Source organism: Morchella importuna, assembly GCF_003444635.1.
Source record: "Morchella importuna strain M04M26 chromosome Unknown Morimp01GS034, whole genome shotgun sequence".
Taxonomy (NCBI): Eukaryota; Fungi; Ascomycota; class Pezizomycetes; order Pezizales; family Morchellaceae; genus Morchella; species Morchella importuna.
Window position 1 is genome coordinate 451,183 of NW_025763431.1, and position 24,227 is coordinate 475,409.

Below are 24,227 nucleotides of genomic sequence, written 5' to 3' on the forward strand. Positions count from 1 at the left end.
AATAACCGCTCACAACAAGCTTAAGTCCTCCCCGCTGAAATCAAAGAACAAAAAACTGCCAGTAGACCGAGGTATAAAACATGCATATAAAAAAGCAACCCAATTTACTGCTGCTGGATATCATCATCGAGGGGGCATTATATAAGAAAAACAACCAAGGACAAAAGAATATGCCAATATAGGCCCCCCACCGGTCATAAAAAAACAAAGGGAAGATTCATCATATCATACGCCCTGGACTTTATCCGATCCAGCCCAATCAAATCCATCAGGTTCAAGCACGAACCCTATAAAAATCTCCAAAAATCTCAGAGTACAAAAATTCATGCATTTTTCTTTCCAACCGTCTTCGGCCTTGCCCTCAATTCGCCCTGTTTGCCCTCATAATATCCCGTCGACCCGGCTCCTGTAGCTGGCAACGGTGCAAGGCTCTTCTCGACCTTTTCAACTAAAGCCGTAGCCTTCTTCAGTGTTGTAGCCACCACGGCCTGATTCCAGATTGCGTTTGATGTTGTAGAACTGCACCAAGAAGAGGATCGCACGAGATTTAGTCCAGATGTTCCGAGAGAGAGAGAGGGCCAGTATGAGGATGGAGGAAGGAATGAGGATGGAGGAGGATGAGGAGGTGGAGAGAGATTCGAACCTTGTGCTTGTCCTAGGCGTGCTTGAGCGCGACGACGACGACACCAAGGTGTCGGAATTGGCGGTGCTGGTGCTCCACCGTACGTTGGAAGAAGAGGATGCGGATGAGGGGTGATCGAGTAGTAAGTTCTCCTCCTCATCGATCCGGTTCGTAGTAGATTTGCTGTCGTCGTCTCCAAAATCGATTAGGGACTCCTCCCTCCTTCTCTCCCTTTTAAGGCTGCTGGCAGGTGAGCCACTCCTTATTGATACCCTTGGTGATGTAGATCTGGTGCCGTGGGGTGATGCACGAATCCCAGTGCTGTTTACCGTCGAACTGATGGCTTCATCGCCGACGGTTGCTTGCCGGAGGTCCTCGATGAAGGTCCATAATCCTTCCTTAAAGTCCTCTGCCATCTGCTTCCCCGTCCTCAACAACGCATCTTGACTGTTCCTCTTTTCCCTGTCCGCATCCGAATGTGAGCTCGATGCCGAGTGAGCAACAGTATGCCGTTTGACCAGCGCCGGCGGTGTATCGTCTCTACTCCCTGCGAGTAAACTGAGGGTCCTCGTGTGTCTCTGGCTTGATACCTTCCTCCCGGTCACCGAGCTCACTTTTGCCTGATACTGCTCTCGCCCTGGGCTATGTACTCCTACTTCTGCTGCAGCAATCGACGTATTCAATGGCCGTAGCCTCTCTGTTGGTGTGATCTCATGTAACTTCATGGTTGCTTCATGGACCGCCCACTGCCTCTTTAACCGGCCAAGCTCTGTCTCGGCCTTCCCCAGCTCTTCCTTCAGCTCCAACACTCGTCGTTCCTGGGCTGCAAGAGCAGTCAGAAAGGCCATTGGATCATCTGGTGTGACAGGTTTATCCACATCGTGGTGCTGGTGCTTTGGCGAGTATACGGGAGATGGCGGGGCGCCACGGGGAGAGAAGTTAGAGCCGGCAGGAAGCACGGGGAAAGAGAGCGAGAGGCGTGTTCGAGGGAGGGATAGAGAACGCTTGAGAGGTGCTTCGGGAGGCGTTATACTCCCGTTCCCGGTCCCGGGCCGAGGCCGGGCAGTCGGGGGAGGGGAGAGAGGGCCCCGGTTCATATCTAGGCCGTGCATGGATGAAATATCCTCCATTGTGAATATACGATTATTCCGGTGGAGTTGCGAAGTGAAGTTCTGTACACATTGGATGGGTAGAAGAGGAGAAGGGTAAACAGGTTGAAGAGGTGAGAGAGTGTTGTTCAATCTAGTTGTGGTCAGACTCTCTGGCTATGGAACTTAGACATAGGGGGCGGAACATACAGGGGTTGGGGAAAGTTCCCGTTACAACGGTGCTCCTGTAATCTGGGGGTGGGTGGAGGGGAGGGGACGGATGGAATGGGAAAGGAAGACAAAGTACGTCAACTTATTCCCCCTTGTGGCGAAAATCGGCATAAATCTATGGGCTGAATCGGCTGGGGAAATGCTCTACAGATGTCAAAGCATGTAAGTAGGTACATGTAGTTCTCTACGTATGTGTGTCTGAAGAGCTTTGACGGGGCGTGGAAGGTACCGCGGTACCTGCATTCCTCGCTCTGACAATGGATTCAGACTAAAAGGAAAGAAATGGACCAATTGCCAAGATGTACGCAATCGTAGCTGTACCTACTACCCTCTTGCCAGAGTGCAGATACCTAGGCAGCTCCTCGGCCTTTTTTCACGAGGGATACCTCCATAGAGTTTATATTAGATGTTTGTTTACGATGTCTGCCTGTTTACCTTCTCTGAGACAAAACGGACTAGGTAGGTACTCGACGCGCTCTTTGGTGCCCACAGTCTCATACCAGCCCATTCCCTGCCCAGCGTAGTGCTGCCTCGGTAGGGACCCGCCCAACAAAATGTCGGGTGGCTATTGGCGGCAAATAACCAGCCCAGTCTACTCCTAGCCATAGCTTGATGGAATTTCAACCTCTCCAATATTAGACAAGACATCACGAAACAGAATTGCAGACTGGAAATAGTTCAACACCAGCACATATCAATATCCCGCCACAGCACAAATAAATGAATAAGAACGGCGACAATAACCCAGCCAAGTGCTTTAAATCAATACACCAAAACGGCTTAAACCAGATAAAAAATTGCTAGATGGTCATTCAAAATTCAACCAAACACTACTTAAGTGCCTATCTTAATACGCTCAAACACCGGCTTAAACATAACTCAACACTCCCTCCGGCCACCACTTTCCTACCACGCCTAACTTCACTTCACCCTTTCCTCCACTCCCCGCTCCACTAACCGTCAACCCCCTCACCACAATCTCACCTCTACTCCCGCCCTCGTCAGCAGCGCTATACTCCTGGTAGTCCCTCGTGACGACCTCGCACCCCGGCGCCACTGGCCCGAAATGCGCGCACCGCTTCAGAATGCCCTTCTTGCGACTCGGTTTGGGAATCTGAGGCTGCACGCGGTAGTCATAGATATGTGTCTGGCAGATGGGGCCCGCGACAAGGTAATGCTTGAGACCATATACAACCTTGCAGCCGAAGAATACGCGCAGGTCGGAAAGATCCTCAGAGTTCAATGGCTTAGATTCGAGGTCACCGGCAGACTCGGCGGTAAGGATTAGGCGTAGGCGGCTTGGATCACCCGCGGAGGGGCGCGCGTAATCATTGACACGGGTCCAGAAATTGCCTTTGGGGATTGAGCCATGAACTGTGAGCGTGCGAGATTGGAAGTAGTGAATGATGCCATGCCACATCTCTATCTGGCTTCCCATGGTTTTGCGATGTACTTCATCGAGTGTATTTGGAGATGCGACGACAACTGTGGGACGCACGCGTGCGACACATTTCTCGAAGTCGGCAGAGGAGCCACTAACTGGGTTTAGGGCGAGGGTTGCACCAGATGCGAGGGCTGCGTAGGTGTTGATGCGGGTGTATAAGTCACTGAGGGTATCCACCGGGATGAAGACATCGTTCTTAGTGAGCTGTTCATTCTTGGGCAACGCGTGTATTGCAGAGGCGACTCCAGCGATGATGTTACGGTGGTTGAATGGGGTAATCTCGATCTTCTTGTCATTGCCGATGAAGTTGGTTGCGAAAGTGATCACTGAGGGGGCTTTGAGGTCGATGGACCCGCTGGGAGGCGGGCTACCGGGGGTCTTAATGATCTCGTGATAGATAGCTGTTTTGATGGCGGAGCCGGGGGGCGAGTTGAAGTCTAGGTGTTGGGAGCCACGTTCGACAACATAAATCAGCTGTTTTAGTTTCACGCCTTCGACGTCTTTGAGTGGAAGCTGGCCGGCGGGCGCGATAAGGACATCGAGCTCACTACGCTTCAAGAGGGCGTTTACTGAAGCACTGGAGGCAGTGGGGTCGAATGGCAAAATCAGAAGATGAAGATCGTAGAAAGCACAAGCAAAGGTAGCCACAATATTCTCAATATCGTTCGCGAGGTAAATCGCAATCCGTTTCGCACCGGGAATCGAGGCAAGATGGGTTCCAAGAGAGTGAATATTAGCTGTCAAGTCCGCTATGTAGAACAAAGGTTCTGTTAGTAAGAACCCCGTAAATAATTTCTATTTTGGATTATGAACAAACAAACCCATGTCGATTTCGTGGACATCAGCTCCGCGGACACTAAGCATCTTTCCATTTCCCTTCTCAACCGCCAATTTCCAGATGTCGCGAATATCACCGTCCCGGATTTGAAATTTCTGTTCTGTAGGAAGGTTTAAACCAGTAACGAAGGGTTGGTTGGACGGAACATTATTTGAACGGTGAACAGCACTCTCTTTGGGATTACGGATACTATTATTGTTATAATATTAGAATTGCCAGATAAAACTCTAAAAACCCCAGAAGGAAACATACGGGGCAACATTAGACTGCCGGTGGAGAATAAGAGGGTGAATATCAGGGTCTGTCTGCCAGAGGATGGGCACCACAAGCAGGCCTAGCACCACCGTGATAAGCGTGTATGTCACGATGTTGAATTCTAGAAAGTCTTCCATGTTGGACACGGAGTTGCTCTAATTGAGCTATGTGTATTGAGAGAATGGGATGTTCTTGTGAGGGATGTATGGTTGCTAGAGGGGCAGCAGCTACAGTGGTGGAGGGGATAGGTGTTCTCATAGAGATCCGGGAAGTGTAATATTAATATTAACACTAGACCTATGCCTAATGGACAGTGCACCCACCATAACCAGGGATGTGACACAACATAATTGAGCTGAACAATGCCTGCAGCTTGTATTTTGCTCTATGATTTGTTTACGGTCCAATCCGGGCCTCAGTTTCAAGGAAGTTAGTGATGGTGGCTGACGTAGTGTGGCACTAGATGTGCTTAAGGCTTGACTCCATATGTCCGGATAATCCTGGATGTTGCGCCGAGCAACCACGCAAAGGGAAATCCTACCGACCGAGCCAACGCCAAAGAGACAAGGGAATCTAGCCCGTACCACATTCTACAACCACCAGTGGACAACAGAATCCAAAACTTCACGTCTCCCAAGCAACAACCCCAACACTACCACTGCACTGCGACGCCAACCAACAACACACACGGTTCACCGACCACAACCATCATCCACTCACTGACTACAGCTACTGCTCTTCTTTCCTTCTTTTCCTCGTCCCTCACTCTCAAACTTATAAACATCGCGTGTGAACAGCAATCCCAGTTACGTGACATCAAATGTCTTTATCACCCCCCATGACCCCCTACAAGTCGGCCGCCTCGACATCGTCAGGCACGCCTACCGGCTCCTGGCGTCATCCCGCAATAGACATTGTAGCCCAGCGGAACTCCCAGAAGGGCTTTACAGAGACCAACTTCCACCGGCTTATGATCAATGGGATCTCCCTCTTCCTCTGCTGGTTTATCGTTGCCTTTTTCCGCCAAAGGTACCCCCACTTGTCCATCCTCCGTCCAATCACAAATTACTAACAACTTCCCCGCAGCTCCACTCTCAAGAACCTAATCCCCACCTCACCCACAATCTCCTTCTATGCCTTTTATGCCCTCTGGGGCGTGCGCTCCCTCCTCGTCTGGAACATACTCGAAAGCCTCTACAATCTTCTACGGCCTGTCGATGAGTTCACGGACATCCCACTGACCCCCGAGCAACGCAAGCTCCTCGGGCTGAACCCTGACACACCCCTCAGTCCCGCTGCTGCAGAAGGCAGCATTGTCGCCCCCCCCGATACACCAAAAATGCCCCCTCATCATCCCGCACCGGCTCGCCGGTTTCGTTCAACACCTCAGTTTCCTCACCGTCGCCCCCACAGAGCCGTAAGGCCACTGCGACCCCACCGCCGATGACGCCCAGCCCATTGAGGATGGGTGGAGTTGTAGACCGCCGAAGCAGCTTTGGGAGTCCTAGCCCGGCGTCGGCGAGAGTTGGCAGCTCGGTGGTGCCGAGCAATAAGTGGCTGTATGAGAAAAATTTGCAGAGGAAGGGTATGCCGTTTTCTCCGAGGCCCAGCTATCTGTAGTATCTTGCCTTTTTGTTTGTATTGGAACTGGAGCTGATCTGGTCGGGATTGGAAGGCGCAATGAATCTAGGTGCGGCGTTGGGGATTAGTCCTAATAGAGGTGTTTTCTCACCTAGACCCCCTGGGGGGCTGTAGCATCCTTTTTTCCACTGATTTTAATGAGAGGAAGGTCTTTTTTCTGTCTGGTTTCTGGGAAGTTGTGTGCTTGCTTTTTTGATTTTATTGCGATGAGTTATGAATTAACGGCGGCTGCGGAGTCGCGAATTGGTAAGGGGTGGAGGGTGGCTTCGACGGCGCGGCCCAGATGGGCCTGACAACTTTGCAGGCGCAGGGCCAACGTGGAAAGTCATTTTGTAGGGATCTTTGGATTGTGTATACTGACAGAGATTAGGTTGTAGCATTGTGTCCATGTGCTTACTATACATTTTATCTACGGCAGACAGATCTCGCGGGAGTGTCTATATCGCGGCCGATCATCATGTATCTTCTTCTTTTTTGCTTTTGTGTATTATTCGGTTTTGGTTGTGGAATATGTACCCCAACCTGGCTGGATGCTGAATATAGTTTTTTTTTTATTACTCCAATGTTTTCCTGTAAGCCATTCACCTTGAATTCAGAGAAGATCTGCTTAGACTAGGTGGGCTGTGTGTACTTGCATGAGCTATCACTCGGTTAGAAGAAGCCCTCTTACAACACCACTTTGTGGTTGGTAGCACAATCCACCCCATATTCAACGGCTCTGATCCATCGGCAAACCCAAGCACCCTTATGTTTCAAAGTACCTGCCAGAGCTACTAGATCCATAGGGGGTCGGAGATCTTTCGAGAAGCTACTTCGGCCTGCTCTGTAAACGTACTCTATCGGGTAAACGGCTTTGGGTAGGGTTCCGTGAAAGTTCCAGCGATGACCTACCCTACAAAGTGAATGCTTCTCACCCAGAAACGCTCGCTTGCTAGTACGGTGTGTCGAGCTAACGAGCTACCCGCCAGCTAAGGAACATACACCTTGAATGGGATGCCTGACAACATGCATTCTTGGATGTTAAGAGGGAGAACTGATCCCGTGATAGCTGTAGCCCAATCTCAAGGCAAGTTGAGTTTTGGTAAAAAAATGCTAGGTGGTAGACTCGATTCAGAGTTCTGGGTGCCGGCTATATAAGTAGCCTGGATGTACGTGGAGAAGGGCCTGCTTGATCTGATAAGCAGGCCAGCGTGGGATATTGGCGAGATGCGGCTTGTGTTGATGGCGAAGAGAGTTGACTGCCCGGCCTGAGACTTTTAGTCGATTGGTTGTAGTCTCGTACCCACCCCCTACGAGCAGCAAGCTGCTCACCGAGCTGGTTAGGGTCCACGGATTATAATTATCAATGCCTTCGCTGAGTTGGGCCATTGGTTGGCCGCAGCGTCTTCACAACTTGGCTACCCTCAACAACCGCATACCATGAGGGGGGTAGTGGGTTGGACTACTGGTTTTACCCTAGTGACAATGGCAATAAATATCATTGTAAAGCCAGACAGGCCGCCCTGACCTGATCAAGGAATGAAACAAAAGCAACGATTGAAGCTGAGTGAAAGCAAAACATTCAAAACAGAACTTCAATAGACTTAGTCGACAAACAGGAAAAGTCTAATCAGTACTACTACAAGCTAATGCCCGAACTACACATTTAGTACTTAACCACCCAATCTTAGTGGTAATGATGGGTTCAAGGTCATTATGTGGTTTTGAGAAACTTTAATTCCCTGAAGACCTTTCCAGGGCTCATTTGTCTCATTATGTCAACCGGAATGGGGGTGAATTTATATGAATTTACATGTAATGGGTGGTGGAGTTTTACCTATTACCTTGGGTCAATGATTGGAATTACATGCATGTAGGTGCTTGAACCGTCGGAAGCCCTGCCAAGACGCAGGACGGGTAAGAGACAAATTATCATTTCCATTTCATCCTGGCGGATGAGACCCTTCTTTCTCTGAGGTATTTATGACGTTAGTAGTCTGTAAGCTGTATGGGCATATCTAACACCTTGCTATTGATTCCATTGTTAGGCCAGTGCCGGCCCTTGCTTTCCACCGTCTCGTAGTTAACTTCCAGATTTATACTCGTAAATTAGCAGACACTGAAGGAAAGTGTCACGATGTAAAAAAAAAAGTAGCGATAAGATAAGAGGAGAGGTGACGTTAACCGGCAAAGGAGCTAAAAGCACAGATCAGTGCATTCACGGAGCCGCATGTATTGAGCTTCAAGGAGCAATCCAGGGCACAGGGCCGAGGGCTGTTAATTCTGTTTGGGGAGCCAAGCACCAGTGAGCTGGGGAACTATAAAGAGGCTGGACAGACCATCACCAAGTTACATAACGGGAATGTGATGTTGGTTACGGGGTCACGGGGCATGTGGTAATGCTATCGGTCGTGCTCGGGTGCATGATTGATTGCCGGAAGGAGTTGGAGAGGGTCCTCGCGATAGCGATACAGCCGCGCCGTTGAAAAGTGTATGGTACATACAGCCGAGAATTTGAAGCTTCATAGTCTGTTTTTATCGCCAATTACATTTCTATAGAGAGGGGAGTAAAGGCGATAGGTGCCATGCACAGACAGTAAACAGCTAACCAGAGCGTCATCCTGGAGTTCACAGCGAATAGCTTATCGACATGCGCTTTAAAAGCCAAAGATTTTTGCTGATTGGAGGTACAAAATGCAGCCTGGGGCCCACCACTTCGTTTGTTCCCGAATCTGGTGCTTAGATGGATTAGATAGTATCTGATACTCTCTTATTGCGTGAATATCCCAGGAAGGCCCGGGTGCGTGCCAGTATCTACATATATGTGGTAGTAGACGAGACAAGACCTCAAAACCCTTCCTCATCCGTCCTCTTCCTCTTCAAACCACCTATTCTCTCCCCCCCACTCCCCACTCCCCACTCCCCCTCTCTTCAGAACTTCAACTTGCCCTCATTATTTCTGCCCTTTGTCCTCCTATATTCAAAAGCTGTCCACTCCATAGCCTGCTTCTCAATAACTATCTCAGCTCTAGCTCCCTCTTGACTCGCTGCTTACTTCTTCTTCCCAGACAAATCGATCGTCCATCCCCTGGTTCCTGACCTGCCTACATCTCGTTTCGTCTTTTAGCACCTTGCAGGCCTAGTTTACACGTTGATAGCGTGTGTTGGATCATTTCGCATACATAACTTTGACAACGACGCACTCCTTCTCACGTTTGGTCATTAACAACCTTATTCGCCATTTACCACCCTGATTTACTCGGAACCTCACATTTGCCCCCCTTCAACTACGTTCGCATTGCCCCTGCAGCCTCTCCGCCGTCCCCCAACTAAAAATCTCGCGTAGACGTCAAAGGTTGGTTCTAGAAGTCTGTCAAAGCGATCCTTCGACTCACCTGGTTGGGCTTTGTTCTGACAGCTCACTTGATTTGCTCTTCATCTTGATAGTAGATATAATTAAGATTACATTCAACAACCCCACGACGTATCTCGCGGTGCCACTGCCTTTCTCCGGCTAACCACCCTGTCGTTTCTTTTTTTTTCTTTCTTTACCCCTTGAACCGGTTTAGCGGTCGTCATCCACTGCACCCTTTCATCTCAAGACTTGGTTCTCGAGGTGTGAAGTGTTGGCAGTAATCGACTATCCGCCAGACCACCTATATCATCGTCGTCCTGGCAACAAGAAGATCTCACGGAGCTCTTTCATCCTCCGAAGAAAGTGAAAGCGAAACATCTCAAACCGATCAAGGCCAATCCTCCACAGATAGGCGTCCGAGGTCCTCAATCCTTGGACAGCAAGCCCCGCAATCAGGTACCACCTCTACTGCCATCACTTCGCAGCAGAGGTCACCCCAGCAAGGAGGCAACGAACATCCCGCCAGGAAACGCAGACGGACGTCCGCGTATAGCCCAGGCAGTGAGACGGCTACCCCACCTAATCTTACCGGCAGCGACGCCAACAGAAACATGAGAATTGAGAACAATACTGTTAGCTCTCAAGGTGCTTCGGGCAACGGGGCTACGTCGCCTTTTAGGTCGGTTGAGGTGAATGGCAACCGCAGCACTTCAGTTCGCAATGGATCCTCAAAGCACGACGGCGAGTCAAATTCTTCCTCATTTACCATGCTGGCCCCGCCTACACCGAAACCGAGCTATTTTGGCCATGACCGGGAGGAGATAACCAGGATTGCTATTCAGTCGCTGGTAGATTTGGGGTACCACCGGGCTGCGAGAGTATTAGAAGAGGAGAGCGAGTACACATTGGAGTCACAGGAGGTCTCGGACTTTCGTAATGCTGTATTAAAGGGGGAATGGACAAAGGCGGAGGTCTTGCTCTTTGGATTGGAAATTGACAGCAATCATGACGTAAATGTGAGCCTGTTTGGTTTGGCTTGGTGGGAATCTATGGGTTCATCCGACCACGATGTATTGCCAGTGCTAACTGGAAATTTGATAGGCTTTGTTGTTTTACTTGAGGGAACAGAAGTTTCTTGAACTGCTGGAGGCTAGAGATGTATCAAAAGCTTTGCAAGTTCTCAGAACAGAACTTACGCCACTGAATCAAAGTGTAGACAAGCTACACTCACTATCAAGGTAAGCATTTGGCTACAGCTATCCATTGGATGTAGAAAGTTGCATTATGTGTTAGTGTTACGTGTGTATTGACTAGGGTGCTGGATGCATAGTTTGATGATGTGCATAGACGCCGAAGATCTCAAAACGCAAGCTGGGTGGGACGGGGCTGCAGGACTATCCCGGCAACATCTTCTCTCAGAGCTATCCCGTACGTTTTTTTCTAAGGACTTTAGGAAGAAAAGGTTCACCAACTTACACTACTCTTGTAGGATCAATTTCGCCTTCTGTAATGATTCCTGAACATCGTCTCGCCTCCCTACTACACCAAGTCAAACAAACCCAGATTTCCAGGTGCCTTTATCACAACACAGCCAATTCACCATCGTTATATTCAGATCACATTTGCGATAGAAATCAATTCCCACTATCGACTATACACATCCTTAAAGATCACGATGATGAGGTATGGTTTGTGCAGTTCTCGAATGATGGGACAAAGCTGGCGACTGGAAGTAAAGATAACACAGTAATTATTTGGGATCTTGAGGTGAGTACTGGTAGCATGTCTTAAGTTTGGGAAATATATACTAAAATTGGTTCATGGGGTAGACTTTTGAATACATACATATATTACGGGAACACACGAATCATGTGACTTGTGTTCAGTGGTCACCGGATGATACGCGCTTGTTGAGCTGCTCCACCGATTCAAAAGCAAAGTTATGGGATACTAGAGTAAGCTTCCTCTCTTCTACCGGTGTTATATCACGGACTTTTGTTAATATACTTATCTTTTCAGACTGGTGAATGCATCTGGACATCATCAGGCCACTCGGACTGGGTGAGCTGTTGTGCCTGGGCACCAGACGGGCAGACATTCGTAACTGGTAGCGTAGACCGGGAAATGATAGTTTGGGACCTAGAGGGGAAAGAGGTGTACCGGTGGACGGGGTCTAGAGTATATGATTTGGTAATAACGCCTAACGGGCGACGGTTAGCCGCCATCTGCACGCAAAAGAAGTTGCATGTCTATAACTTCGTAACAAGAGAGAAAGAGTACGAAATTCAGATGGTTTCGGAACTCACATGCATATCTGTCAGCAAGGACTCGCGGTACATTCTCATGAACATGGGGACTGGCTTGCAGGAGGTACATTTGATGGATCTCGCGACAGCCGAAGTTGTACGGAAATTCTCTGGGCAGAAGCAGAAGGAATTCATGATACGAAGTTGTTTTGGAGGAGCAGACGAAAACTTCGTAGTTTCTGGCAGTGAAGGTTCGTTTCCCACTTAGACGCTTCGTCTTCCGTTACTAATAATTTCTAGACGCGATGGTATATATTTGGCACAAAGAGAACGGAACACTGGTTGAGACTCTACCTGGGCACTCGGGCATCGTAAATTGTGTTGCGTGGAACCCAGCAAACCCACATATGTTTGCATCTGCAGGTGACGACCACAAAGTGCGAATGTAAGTACATTTAACTTTACTCCTCGCCTATAAGTTTACCTCTTGAAACCTAGACTTACAAGGATAAACTAGATGGTCTAAAGCGCCCCAACACAAAGGCAAAATGAAAGGTGTTGCCGAGGCCTTTGGTCAATAGATTAGGAAGCATGGCTTCAGTCCTAATCTTATCCCTGATAACCACACGACCCCTTTAACTGAAATAGTTTTTATTATCGAAATGCGGTAGTTTACTACAATGGGTGTTTATTTGTGATTTTACGTGGGTTTGTCATGGCTGCAGTTCTTCCTGCGCTTGTATACAGATTTTTATTATTGTATTTTTCTTCCTTTTTCTACGGTCTGTCATTCAGGGTTTAGGTATTAGGCAATGGGGCAATGGGGTTGGTTCCTGGGTGCTATACGGGGTTCAGGTGGTGGGGTTAAATTGAACTGGAAATATACACTCATGATGGCGATCAGGAGTGGGGTGTGGATAAAAATCCTCATCTTTATTGTTCTCTTTCCATGTCATCCTCATCTGTACTATTTATCTTATTGGCTCTTGTGAGGTGGCTTCTACTACTATCGGGATCAGGATGATTAGAGTTGTTTACTACGTACGGGTGTTCATTAGGACCCCGTTATGAGTTGTTTACAATCTCCAAAATGCATTGCCGCCCATGCCCACCTTTCCCGCTTGAATTTATATTCCTCTGCCCAGAAACGCGCGCGATATACATCCATATATAATTTACATACAGACATAGACTTAGAAGGATAACAATATGGTTACTCATTAAAACTAACATAACCCGATGTACAAGTGCTGCAAAAGTCTTCCCAATTCACGATCCGGCCGCTGTGTTCAGTTAGTTTTACAGTGGTTGCTCCGAGGAAAAGACCATTATGTCGAGGCTAACACCTTTATAGGTGCAGTAGATGCCCCGCTACAAAACCTAAAGAGCTCAATAGAAAGCATTCGTCCATTTATTCTTTACTCGGTTAATTATACTTAGAGAATCTCGCCGTATCATCTGATCTATCCTCTTTCAAAATTCCATAATTCTGCAGCTGGGATACCGACTGACTCCGGTTATTATCAACAAACTTCAAGCTTGAATGTGGAAATGATCGATTAGCACCATTATCCATACATGTACTCTACATGTAAGTTATTTCATCTCACCCACTAGTTTGACCGCACAGGGCGTAATATCATTTATACACTTCCCCACTAACTTTTCCTTTCTATGAATGTATATATCAACCAAAACATTATATTTATGACAGGATTTAAAGGCTGAAATGCAGCGCGGCACATATATCCAAGGCTGATGTGTACTATTAATTTTAAGCCCCGGGCTAGGTAGACACCTTGCAAGAACGATATATTATGAGTAAGTTACTCTTAATCTCGGTTAATTTCTGGATTCACAAAACATTATAGTTTGATGGCAGCATCGCAGGATAAGTAGGTCATAGAACACCACAACATTACAAACTCTAGATTACATTATAACTAGATTAAGTATCTCTCTGCAGATTACCTACCCAGAGTCGCATTAACATCACTGCCAACAAACTCGCCACCATGGGTCTTGAACCAGTTAAGAGTTTGGAACAAAGACGCCTTGGGAGTTCGCTCAAGAGAAGTATAGTTGAGGTACTGAACACCGAAGCGGACCGCAGCTCCAGAGCCCCACTCAAAATTATCGACTAAAGACATATGTTAGCCACAATAAATATCATCTGCAAATAAAAGCTAAGTACTTACAGATCGACCAGATAAAGGCACCGGTAACGTTAACCTTATCCTCAGTAGCGGCAAGGAGAATGTTATCAAGATATCCCTGGATATAATCCGCCCGTCTTAGGTCCCATGTGGCATCCTGAATGTTGGTATACTCGCTCTCAAACGGCTCTGCAAAGCCAAACTCAGTGACCATGATATCTGGAACCGCTGGGAACAGGTCTTTTGTAATAGTCTTCAAGAAACTCCTGATACCTCCGGGCGTGCTTTTAAGCCATGTTACACCAAGATCTCCAGAGGGACCTACGCCGAACCCGTCTGGGGTGACGGATGACTGCGATACACACTCAGGCCAACCGCCTGCAGAGCTATTGGTAGCACATGCCTGAACATCATTAATAGCACCGACGTAGTATCCAGTGTAGGCGTCAATAGCGTAGAAGTCGCAAGAGCCCTTGATGAGCTTCTTCTCTTTTTCAGTGAACGTGGGAAGAAGGTCCCCTAGAGTGTCTTTGAGGGACTGGGGGTAGTCTCCGTCTGTCCATGGACCACCAAACCAACCGAGAACAAAGTCATAGGCACGAGAGACGGCAGCAGCATCTTCAGTGCTGGTTGAGTTTGCTTCAAAGTAGTTTCCGGAGTTCTTGAAGGTGATGCGGCCCTTGCCCTTAAATTCTTCCTTGTACCATTTAGCGACCTTTGCGTGGGCAAGTCTATTCACCACCAATTAGTACAATTTGTTTCAAGGATTGAATGTGCCTGTAACTTACAACGTGTGGTGGCCGCATAGCCAACGAGCCTTTGCTCCAGGGCCAATACCGTACGAGGGATAGTACTCTCCAGCAGGGTAGTATGAGTATTGCCAGTTACAATATTGGGGTTCATTTATAGTGAACCAGACCGGAACATGCTCATCGTAACGAGAAATGATGAACTTTGCGTAGTTCACATAATCGTCGATAATCTTTGGGTTGGTCCAACCCTAAAATCCACAGATTAGAATTCAGATCATAAAATGTCACTCGCTCAAGTAATTTCACGGAGACCTACACCATACTCGTTGAACAACGCCAACGGGGTATCCCAATGGAACAAAGAGAGGGCAGGCTTGATTCCGAGCTTGACCAACTCTGCAATAACATCATCATAATGTTTCAATCCCGCCTCGTTGATTGGCCCAGAGCCAAAAGGGAAAATACGGGGCCATGAGATACTGGGCGAGAACCACGGGGTACCAAGTTTCTGTAGCCGTGCAAAATCTTGCTTATAGAGATAATAATGCTGGCCGAGGATATCGCCGTTTGTATCGTCAACAACCTGTCCGGGGACACGATGTGAGAGCAAATCCCAGATGGAAGGTCCACGGCCCTCATCTTTGGCAGCACCTTCGATCTGGTATGCAGAAGAACTAAGACCCCATGCGAAGTTCGCAGGAAGTTTGGCATTGGCTATCTCGGGATTGCTGCTTGCTAAAAGAGGGTGGAATAACGAGTCTGGTCCAACGTATGAGGGCTCTGGTGTAGGTTCTACGGTAGCAGTAACAACCGAGTGGGTTGCAACTGGGCCAACCTGGTTCCAGAGAAAGCCTAATCTCTCGTTGGAGTAGTCATTGTTGGGGAGGTAGGTAGTCCCCGCAGAAGCGTTGAAAGAAACAGTCTTAGTAGCAGCTGTTCTTTCAAGAATAGGGTGCCCGGCTTCCTGCGCCAGAGTTAATTTTGTACATCATAGTCTGAGGCAAATCACGACCTACCAACGGGGTGGCATTTCCTCCCAATGCCAGAACTGGCAAAGTTAAAACTGCGTACCGAAGCATATTGGATACCAATTGTCAAGTTGACACTATAAGAATTCCTAGTAACTCGGGAGATTGCTCTGGCCCTCGGAGTGCAAGGCTCGGGGCTTTCCTGCTCAACGATAGATCAGAGGAGGGGAATTGTCTCTCCTTAAATATTTCATCATTCCCCCGCCCCCGTTATTCCTCAGGTTTACAGGTTCAATCCGGGGGGGGGTAAATGGAAAAGCCTGGCCATTTGCCTTGCAATATAGTTTGGTCATATTCTCAACGAAATACCCACTATCGTGCATTCAAATCTGAATTTTATTTCAATGGTAGCCTGAGTCAAACCCATAAAGGAGAGAAAGCAATCATCTTTTGGAAGGTGGATCGTTGACCGCGAATCTCCCGATACAGACACTCGCACTCGAGCTCCTGCTTCCGTACCCCCGGGATATAAGCCAAAGTTCATAATACTTCTGATTGACCAGTAATATCCGTTGGAGCGGTTGTATGCAAGGCCAGTACTGGGGTCCGGGGAAACCCATAACGGGGATTCTCGTCAACTAAGCCTGGTTTCTAGCCTTTAGGATGATTTTCTAAATTTCCGGGGTTCGCTTCCGGAACTGACGGGCCGTCAGGTTGAACGTAGTAAATGCTCCGACAGCTGCAGCTAGAAAGATTACTTTAGCCTCAACATACCTACATGTTGTTTTCATCATGATAAACTTTTCGACAAGGAGCAATATTTTATTGTTGGATCCCAAGCCTCACGTCGAGTAAACCATCTCATATTTCTAGTGTTAAGACACAGCACATATTGTTAGTGGGTATCATGAGCTGCGGGAATTAAAAGCTTTAGAACAATTGCACAATAGAATTTATGCACAACCGCGACAGAGGCTGGAGACCTTAAGATGAAGCGGAAGCTGACGCTGATAATTCGTGACTGTTTAGATTGAGTCGATCCCGTGCTACATGATACCTCAGGCACCCTAGGGCACATATACAGTCGCACCTCGCTATGTCGTATCTCGATATCCCGGATCTCTCGCTGTCTCGTACGAATTGGCCTGCTACTTGTTTTCCACACCAAAATCTATTTGCTATCTCGTATTTTGGCACTTTTCGGATGGTATGGAAAATTGAGAACAGATACCCCCTGTCTCCATACAAATAATATTTGCTATCTCGGATTTTTAGGTCTTGGCAGCAGTTATAGCGGGGGTTGGGGGAGCAGCTATTCTAATAGAGGAGTGAGCTATTCTAATAGAGGAGTGAGCTTAAGAAAGATTCACTGCTCTGTACCGGGGGTTCACCTTAAATACCGAGACGCCTTGGATTTTGTATGGGAACCGCCCATGGCAACCAAAAAGCCAATGAATTTTGGTCTTGGCCCTAAAATTTGTATGGGGGAAAAAAGTACGAAGACACTTCATATATACTCACTCAAAAATCTAAATATTTCCCTAAAAATACAAAAAAATAACCAAATGATAGCCCTTGCTCTGGCCATCACCTTAATAGCAATCTTAAACTTTCAAACATGTTTTTCGTGGAGTTCAGAAAGAGCATCAGTGGAAAAGAGGGGATGGAGGTTGCATTGCAAAAGCTGCAACACACACAACTCAAATAATCTCTTGGCCGCCAAGTGTCCTTTTTTTTGAATCGACCAATAGCAGACGCCCGCTGGCCCTTACATCCCAAAATGGGGTTCTCAGTACTTACCCTTAACCCCCGGTACATAGGCTCAGAGTAGGCTCAGAGGATCGCTCCATCTTATCTATAGGAGTTAAACCTCTCAATAACCTTTATATAAATTTCAGGACATTTTAACAACTGATACCTGTATCTATCTCTAATTAGGTACCTGTTCGAATTCCAGTTATTTAGATAGATTCAGCATGGAATTCCATTCAAAAATGATTTTTTGATTCCATACCCTTGTTAGCTTGGGAATTATTATTCGCTGTCTCGTATATTTGCTATCTCGTACGGACTGAGCTCCTCGAACGCGCTAACGACATAGCGATGTGCGACTGTACATGTATGTATGCACCTATGTAAGACATACGCATTATGACTAAGAACTAAAGGTATTTTTACCTCCTTTTCGAAGTGAGTATACTTTATCAGGATAGTTATAACTATCTGTCCAGCTTGTGAAATATATATACGCAGCTTAACCAATCGATATCTCAAACCGTGGATGTGACTACATGTAGCTCTGTTAATCTATGTAACCTAAAAGACGTACCAACATGAGGCTCTTCATATGAGGCGGGTGCGACTTATGATACAAAATGGAAGGAAGTGGAAAAAAGAAATCCCGAAATACGATTAAGATCTTGTACCATAGATTTGTTCCGCGTGAGATCCTTGCAGCCAAGAAACCCACGTGAAAGCGATATGCAAGACTGGAGTAAAACAATCCTGTTCTGGTAACCCGCTGTAAGGCCAAAAGCAGTAGAATTATGAAGGCGGGGAAAGCCCCGTAAACTCACCCAGATAGGAAAGAGGGGCAGCCATTCGCCAGTTTGCCCCGCGCTAGCACGTTGACTAGGACCCTTTTTATTCCCCCCTCTCCCTCGACTTCTCCATCTCTCACCAGAATCAACAACTCAATCCTCTATCCACCTCAATTCCATCAAAATGACTTCTGAGCAGACGTATGATTCCCATTTCAAACTCTTCTTGTTTAATTACTCTTCTATTTAATAAAGCTGACGTTCATATGATCATAGTTTCATCGCGTAAGTCCCTGGATTTCAATTGCGTAAAGATAAAATGATATTAACTTCTCCATTTTGATAATAGCATCAAGCCCGACGGTATGTTCGAACTATTCTGACGATTTTTCTGCTGGTAACTGACGATTACTCTTTTTACAGGTGTCCAGGTATGCAGTTTTTTATCACAAATTCAGCGAGTAAGGTGGAACTAATCGTTTATATAGCGTGGACTCATTGGCTCCATCATCACTCGTTTTGAGGCCAGGGGGTGAGTTTCTCCCAGATACCCTTAAACAATTATATTTTTCTAATCCTTTATAGATTCAAGCTCGCTGCCATCAAACTTGTCACCCCCGGCAAGGAGCACCTTGAGGCCCACTATGCCGACTTGTCTGATAAGCCTTTCTTCCCTGGGTGAGTTTCTATAGTATGTTGTTCACTTGGATCTTGAGCTGATATATTATTTAGATTGATCACCTACATGAACTCTGGCCCCATCTGCGCCATGGTTTGGGAGGGTCGTGAGGTCGTCAAGACCGGACGTGGTAAGAATTTAACCCTAAGCATAGACTCAATGATTGTCAACTAAGAACGCAATTTTATAGTCATCCTCGGTGCCACCAACCCCTTGGCCTCCGCTCCCGGAACCATTCGTGGTGACTACGCCATTGTAAGCTTTCCCAGTCGATATTGAATTTTTGATTCAGCAAGCTGACCATATCGCGATACAGGATGTTGGCAGGAACGTCTGCCACGGATCTGACTCCGTTGAGTCTGCCCAGAAGGAGATTGCTCTCTGGTTCTCCAAGGAGGACCTTGTCTCCTACAAGCAGTCCCAGCACACCTGGATCTACGAGAAATAGATGCTCGTATTTCCTCCGTAGAGTACTAGCTTAGAATTGCGCATTCCAAAATATAGTCATATTTTGCGTTCAGATAGCGTTTTCTCCGAGTCCTTATGTGAAAAATAAAAATATCCAAGTAAACCAAGCCAAAACTATTTCTCCCAACTTAAAACTATTTCTCCCAACTTAAAACTATTTCTCCCAACTTAAAACCAGTTATTCTGTCTGATGCCACTATGAATAACCACGTGATATATGCATGAAGATCTATGTCTTGGCAAAACTTTTTCTTGACGTCTGCCACGAATTTTAAGCCGCCTCCAACAAACTACCCTAGGACCTTCAATCCGGCGCAGATACAAGAACCTAAGCTATGAACTTCGGCGGATATCCAGGTACTCGAGGGGGCGCAAATGGCGGCGAGATGTCTGCTGATGAGCAGCAGCAACAGATGATCAAAATGGTGCGCATTTCGTCGCCCACCATTTCCAGATTACCGAAGCTAACATGGGAATTCATAGATGCAAGCTGGGTTGGAATCTTGTCCAATCAAGACTGTCATCTCTGGAGGGGCCGGATTTGCTCTTGGAGGGGTTTTCGGGCTGTTTATGGCCAGTGTACGAACCCTCAATCTGTCCCTTAATTAGCCATTCCATTACAATACTGAGATCGAGGAATTTCATGTTATAGATGTCCTACGACACACCCATGACCGGCGGCCTACCTGGTGCAAAATCACTGGCAGACCTGCCGCTGAAGGAACAGTTAAGACGAGGATTCAAGGATATGGGCCAGAGGTCATATTCTAGTGCGAAGGGTTTTGGACTTGTGGGAGCAATGTATGCAGGTTCGGAATGCTGCATCGAAGGGTTCCGAGCCAAGAACGATATGTGAGTCTCTTCGAACCTATTTTTGGTATGAGGCTATTTGAGTTCGACGAATACTAACGGTTCATTTTTCGGGACTGAAGGTACAACAGTGTGGCTGCTGGGTGTGTTACCGGAGGTGCACTCGGAGTGAAAGCGGGGCCCCAAGCTGCGGCTTTCGGATGTGCGGGTTTTGCGGCGTTCAGTGCTGCCATCGATTACTACATGAAGATGGACTAATCGATTGGTAAGTATGATATCTCCTTCTTTGGTAATATAACCTGACCTGACGCTATTTCAAGGACATTTTTAACATATATATATATCTCTTCTGCACTCATTTCTTTTGTCCAGAAATTATCTCTCCTCAGCAGCTTCATAAATGGGGGTCTATACACATTTTCGTTCGTGGTTGCATGGTTTCTTTTTCCGGGTGTAAATAAAAATAGGGTTTGGGGTCTTCTCTCTTGTAAGATACGGTAAAACTAAAGGATGAAAATAGATCGGATGGTCTTTCAATAATCTGAAGATGTTAATGTCCTTTAGGATTTAGTTGACTAGTTTTAAATCTCCATCACTAGGGGGGATCCTAACCTTACTCACCTTGAGCTTTAAAATAATGCCGACGCCTTAAACTGTAAACTTCCGGGGCCTCTGCTCTCGCTGGATCATGGCTATTCGGCTTTAAAATTAAATTATTTTATTTGGTCAGCTCTTATCACTCAACATATCGGGAGGGGATTATGAAGATCTATATATCTTGCGAGGCGGGGGGAGCATGGTCTATGATACTTACCTCTTAGGACTAGCAAAAACATAATAATAAACCGTAAAAAACAAACGGAGTGATCCAACAAACGGACAGAGGGTTTGTATAATCATTAACCCTAAAGAATGTTACCATTCATATCGGGACTCCCATCAGTACTAACCCTCCAAGTTTAAGCTCCATGTGGCATATGAACACCAGGAAAGCTAAGCGTTAATGAGATCCTTCAAAACGTTGAAGAAATCCAGTAACAAATCAAACACCATGACTCATTAACAGCTACCCGTACATACAAATATTCTAAAACAAATGGTGGCATAAAGCACGTTTTTGATTAAATGTTTTTTGATTTAATTTTCAAACGAATGTGTTAGCCTCGTGATAATTGGAGGCACGTAATTGAAACTGCTGTTATATGCCCTCTAACCAGTCATATTGCCCTTGATATAACTGAACCAAATTTTGAAGCGTGATTGTTTTTGTTGGAAAATTAATCCCCACACACGCGTGCAGTTACTCTGTCTTTGAAAATTATATTGTCTTGGCGCTATTATGTGTATCGTTTATTTCTAACGAAATAGATTTTGGTATGGAGGTATTCAGTAATAAAGCTACATCTTTGATCGATAAAGTATTGAAACACGCTCTAATCTACCTAAACAGCCAATCACGCTCGATCACTCGCTTACCAGCTCATGCCAAAGAGAATGAGCAAATTCGCCTCATGAGTTCAAGCCGGATCTAATTCGAGCTGTCCAGCTGAACTGGAAATATCCATCAGCAGCAAAAAGAATTCCCGACGCCACGGGTTGTTTTTAACATCATAAACTTTGGTTCCAGGTCTTGCTGGGGATCGAACCCAGATTACGGGAATCAAAATCCCGTGTGCTATCCATTACACTACAAAACCTTTCCTCAATTTCTCATTTGTTCCCTCAAATTGGGAAAATAGGCGAACATAGCTAATCCCTGACCAATCCATTTTAGGCTGTCTGGATCCGGTATAGTCTCTATTGGACAGTCACAATCTGTCACTCGGCTGCATACTGCTCAGCAACTACAATTGCCGCCCTCGGATAAGCCTTCCACGGCCGCCTCTCTACCACCCGCTCTTAGCTGCACTCTTGATACCGGCCAGAAATCAATGGCGCGACCAGATGGCAGAAGTAATGGGACAACTCCTGGAGAACCCATTACTGATTAACATGCAACGGGGTCGGCACACGCACGTGGTTCGCATCCTTAACTGTAGCTATTGAACCCGACATTTATTGGCGCAGGTGCGCATGGCAAGGATCTAGGACTCTCACATAGTTGGACTTCTTGGCTGGGCCAGAACACGATCAAAAGAACAGCCAGGGTCTGGTATATGATACAAACTATATGCCAATAGTAGTTTGCGGTATCCAGTCAGATGGGGTCTATGTGTAGCCTGTCTTTGCAAAGCAGCGGTCTCGCGCCCGGACTCTCAAACTTGAGGGCTCTCTTACTCGGGGCAGGGGCAAAGTACGGGACACTCTAACCTTTTGCCTCTGGGCTTTTTTTTTTTTTTTTTGCAGTAACTCATGCCTAGCACGCGCACCCATTGGTGGACGAAAGACCTGCATTGTTCGGCACCTTTTGCCTGCCCCGAGTGATCGTGGAAGACCAGCTGTGCTGATCGAACCCGGCCATGGCAGCTGGGGAAAAGATTGATCCCCCCGGGCCTAAACAAGATAAAGGTCCACATTGGCTGCTATATATGGGAATCTACGTCTCTGTGTGGCATTCTGCTAACAGATTCGCTATTCCAGGGATTGGCAAATTGCAAGTCTACCCTACTTGTAGATACCGGTCTTAAGTTGCGGTATCTTTGATTAACGACACGACCTGTATCCAGATAGATTGGAGAGTTGAGTTTTATGTGGGCTTTCAGCCCGTGCGTAGATCCGGGTGGGCAGGCCTCCATTATGGATGTAAGTACAGTCGACTCTCGTTATAGTGATGCTCGATATAGTGATATTCTTATAAAGATGACACTTGCCGGTCCCAACATTTCACTATGGGCTATTAGGTAGTGATATCCTGACAGAATGATATCCTTAGGTTCTTGCAAAAAATTAATAAGTTAGCTATCATTTAGATATACTATACCGGTATGTGTTGGTTGAAGCTTTAATTGGCGTTGTCGTGCGCGCAAAGGCGTATACACGCATGGGATCTCACTCGGGTATTCTGGATATCCGATTGAAGATAGGCATTTCTTCTCGAACCTTTATCGATTGGTCAGAATTCACTATAGGACTGAGAGATTTTGTAATAGAAATTGGATTTGATTGATTGGGAATAGCAAATCAACTGAGTAACATCCATAGAGCAAAGAAAAAGACGTGGCCAAGTAGCTAACACCCTCGAGAGAACAATAGAACCCACTCCGAACCAGAACAAAAAAGGAAAACCCCCCCAATAAAACCAGCAATCAAGCCCAGAATCCCAAAACCACCAAAGCTAAAAATAAAAAAAACCAATTCGAACAAAACAAGCCCAATCAATTAAAAGAACCCATAGGGTATCCATCAACCACACTACGAAATCTCAATCTTCCTAGATCCCGCCTGGACCTTCTTAGGGACTACAATCTTCAAGATTCCGTGCTCCAGACTGGCCTTCACCAAATCTAGATCGACCGCGCCAGGGAATGAGAAGCTTCTCTGGAACTCGCCTACGTTTCTCTCGGACACCCAATACTTTGTCTTATCCGCCTCCTTGGTTCTCGCCAGCTCCTTCTTCGTAGCTTCACCCTCATCCTCAACGGTAGGCTTTAAGCTCTTCCTCCTCTGAGCGTCCTGCTCATGCGACCTCTCAATATGCCCGCGCACAAGCAAGGTTTGCGCATCCGTGAACTCAATCTGAACCTTTGACTTGTCGCATAGTCCGGGAAGCTCTCCCTCGAGGACATATTCGTTCGGAGTCTCGTAGACATCGAAGTTAGGCGAGAAGCCGGTGGGTTGGCGGTGGGTGGGTTGTGTGTTTGAGGGGATTTGGTATTTCTGGTAGAGGGAGGGGTCTCCGAGCATGCGGAAGAGGTTCTGGTAGTCGCGTGGCTGGAAAGACATTTTTGTGGTTGGTTGTAGGGTTTGGAGATACGAAAGTTTGTGTGGTATCGAATTGTGGTTAATTTTATCTAGAGGTTTCGGCGAGTGGCTTTAATTTGTTTGAAAGTAGAGAGGAGAGGTATTGACGTCGCGTAGAGTCTTTATAGGATATGATAGTTGTCAGGATACTTTGCTTGTTTTGTTCCGGTGTTCTGAATACGAATTCTATCGGGTGGATAATTGGGGATATTTTATAAGCACTCTCACTCACTCGGTCGCGCGACCTGGCCATAT

The 24,227-nt window shown here is 46.7% G+C and overlaps 8 protein-coding genes across 8 annotated transcripts; 4 read left to right on the forward strand and 4 right to left on the reverse strand.

The window, feature by feature from the left end:
- Positions 1 to 323: 323 nt before the first annotated feature.
- On the reverse strand, positions 324 to 1,752 carry LAJ45_09200 (uncharacterized protein; the record flags this gene model as incomplete). The annotated part of the gene is made up of 2 exons (XM_046118745.1): positions 324 to 519; positions 644 to 1,752. 2 exons carry the CDS (start codon positions 1,750 to 1,752, stop codon positions 324 to 326), a joined length of 1,305 nt encoding a protein of 434 aa, XP_045968130.1.
- A 1,057-nt stretch (positions 1,753 to 2,809) lies between these two features.
- Positions 2,810 to 4,615, reverse strand: LAJ45_09201 (uncharacterized protein; the record flags this gene model as incomplete). Its single annotated transcript, XM_046118746.1, has 3 exons — positions 2,810 to 4,134; positions 4,207 to 4,412; positions 4,476 to 4,615. 3 exons carry the CDS (start codon positions 4,613 to 4,615, stop codon positions 2,810 to 2,812), a joined length of 1,671 nt encoding a protein of 556 aa, XP_045968131.1.
- A 701-nt stretch (positions 4,616 to 5,316) lies between these two features.
- On the forward strand, positions 5,317 to 6,233 carry LAJ45_09202 (uncharacterized protein; the record flags this gene model as incomplete). The annotated part of the gene is made up of 4 exons (XM_046118747.1): positions 5,317 to 5,507; positions 5,565 to 5,793; positions 5,892 to 6,063; positions 6,154 to 6,233. 4 exons carry the CDS (start codon positions 5,317 to 5,319, stop codon positions 6,231 to 6,233), a joined length of 672 nt encoding a protein of 223 aa, XP_045968132.1.
- Positions 6,234 to 10,064: 3,831 nt separating this feature from the next.
- Positions 10,065 to 12,280, forward strand: LAJ45_09203 (uncharacterized protein; the record flags this gene model as incomplete). The annotated part of the gene is made up of 9 exons (XM_046118748.1): positions 10,065 to 10,469; positions 10,555 to 10,691; positions 10,784 to 10,881; positions 10,943 to 11,024; positions 11,085 to 11,220; positions 11,283 to 11,408; positions 11,473 to 11,950; positions 12,000 to 12,144; positions 12,217 to 12,280. The coding sequence occupies 9 exons, from the start codon at positions 10,065 to 10,067 to the stop codon at positions 12,278 to 12,280; spliced, it is 1,671 nt and encodes a 556-aa protein (XP_045968133.1).
- A 1,386-nt stretch (positions 12,281 to 13,666) lies between these two features.
- LAJ45_09204 (uncharacterized protein) lies at positions 13,667 to 15,686 on the reverse strand (the record flags this gene model as incomplete). The annotated part of the gene is made up of 5 exons (XM_046118749.1): positions 13,667 to 13,839; positions 13,898 to 14,586; positions 14,644 to 14,855; positions 14,924 to 15,571; positions 15,624 to 15,686. The coding sequence occupies 5 exons, from the start codon at positions 15,684 to 15,686 to the stop codon at positions 13,667 to 13,669; spliced, it is 1,785 nt and encodes a 594-aa protein (XP_045968134.1).
- A 2,613-nt stretch (positions 15,687 to 18,299) lies between these two features.
- On the forward strand, positions 18,300 to 19,242 carry LAJ45_09205 (uncharacterized protein; the record flags this gene model as incomplete). Its single annotated transcript, XM_046118750.1, has 9 exons — positions 18,300 to 18,316; positions 18,392 to 18,400; positions 18,465 to 18,478; positions 18,539 to 18,546; positions 18,604 to 18,647; positions 18,701 to 18,793; positions 18,848 to 18,924; positions 18,985 to 19,049; positions 19,111 to 19,242. 9 exons carry the CDS (start codon positions 18,300 to 18,302, stop codon positions 19,240 to 19,242), a joined length of 459 nt encoding a protein of 152 aa, XP_045968135.1.
- A 355-nt stretch (positions 19,243 to 19,597) lies between these two features.
- LAJ45_09206 (uncharacterized protein) lies at positions 19,598 to 20,643 on the forward strand (the record flags this gene model as incomplete). Its single annotated transcript, XM_046118751.1, has 7 exons — positions 19,598 to 19,687; positions 19,746 to 19,841; positions 19,915 to 20,114; positions 20,195 to 20,274; positions 20,322 to 20,337; positions 20,393 to 20,494; positions 20,637 to 20,643. 7 exons carry the CDS (start codon positions 19,598 to 19,600, stop codon positions 20,641 to 20,643), a joined length of 591 nt encoding a protein of 196 aa, XP_045968136.1.
- A 2,780-nt stretch (positions 20,644 to 23,423) lies between these two features.
- On the reverse strand, positions 23,424 to 23,954 carry LAJ45_09207 (uncharacterized protein; the record flags this gene model as incomplete). The annotated part of the gene is made up of 1 exon (XM_046118752.1): positions 23,424 to 23,954. The coding sequence occupies one exon, from the start codon at positions 23,952 to 23,954 to the stop codon at positions 23,424 to 23,426; it is 531 nt and encodes a 176-aa protein (XP_045968137.1).
- Positions 23,955 to 24,227: the final 273 nt, after the last annotated feature.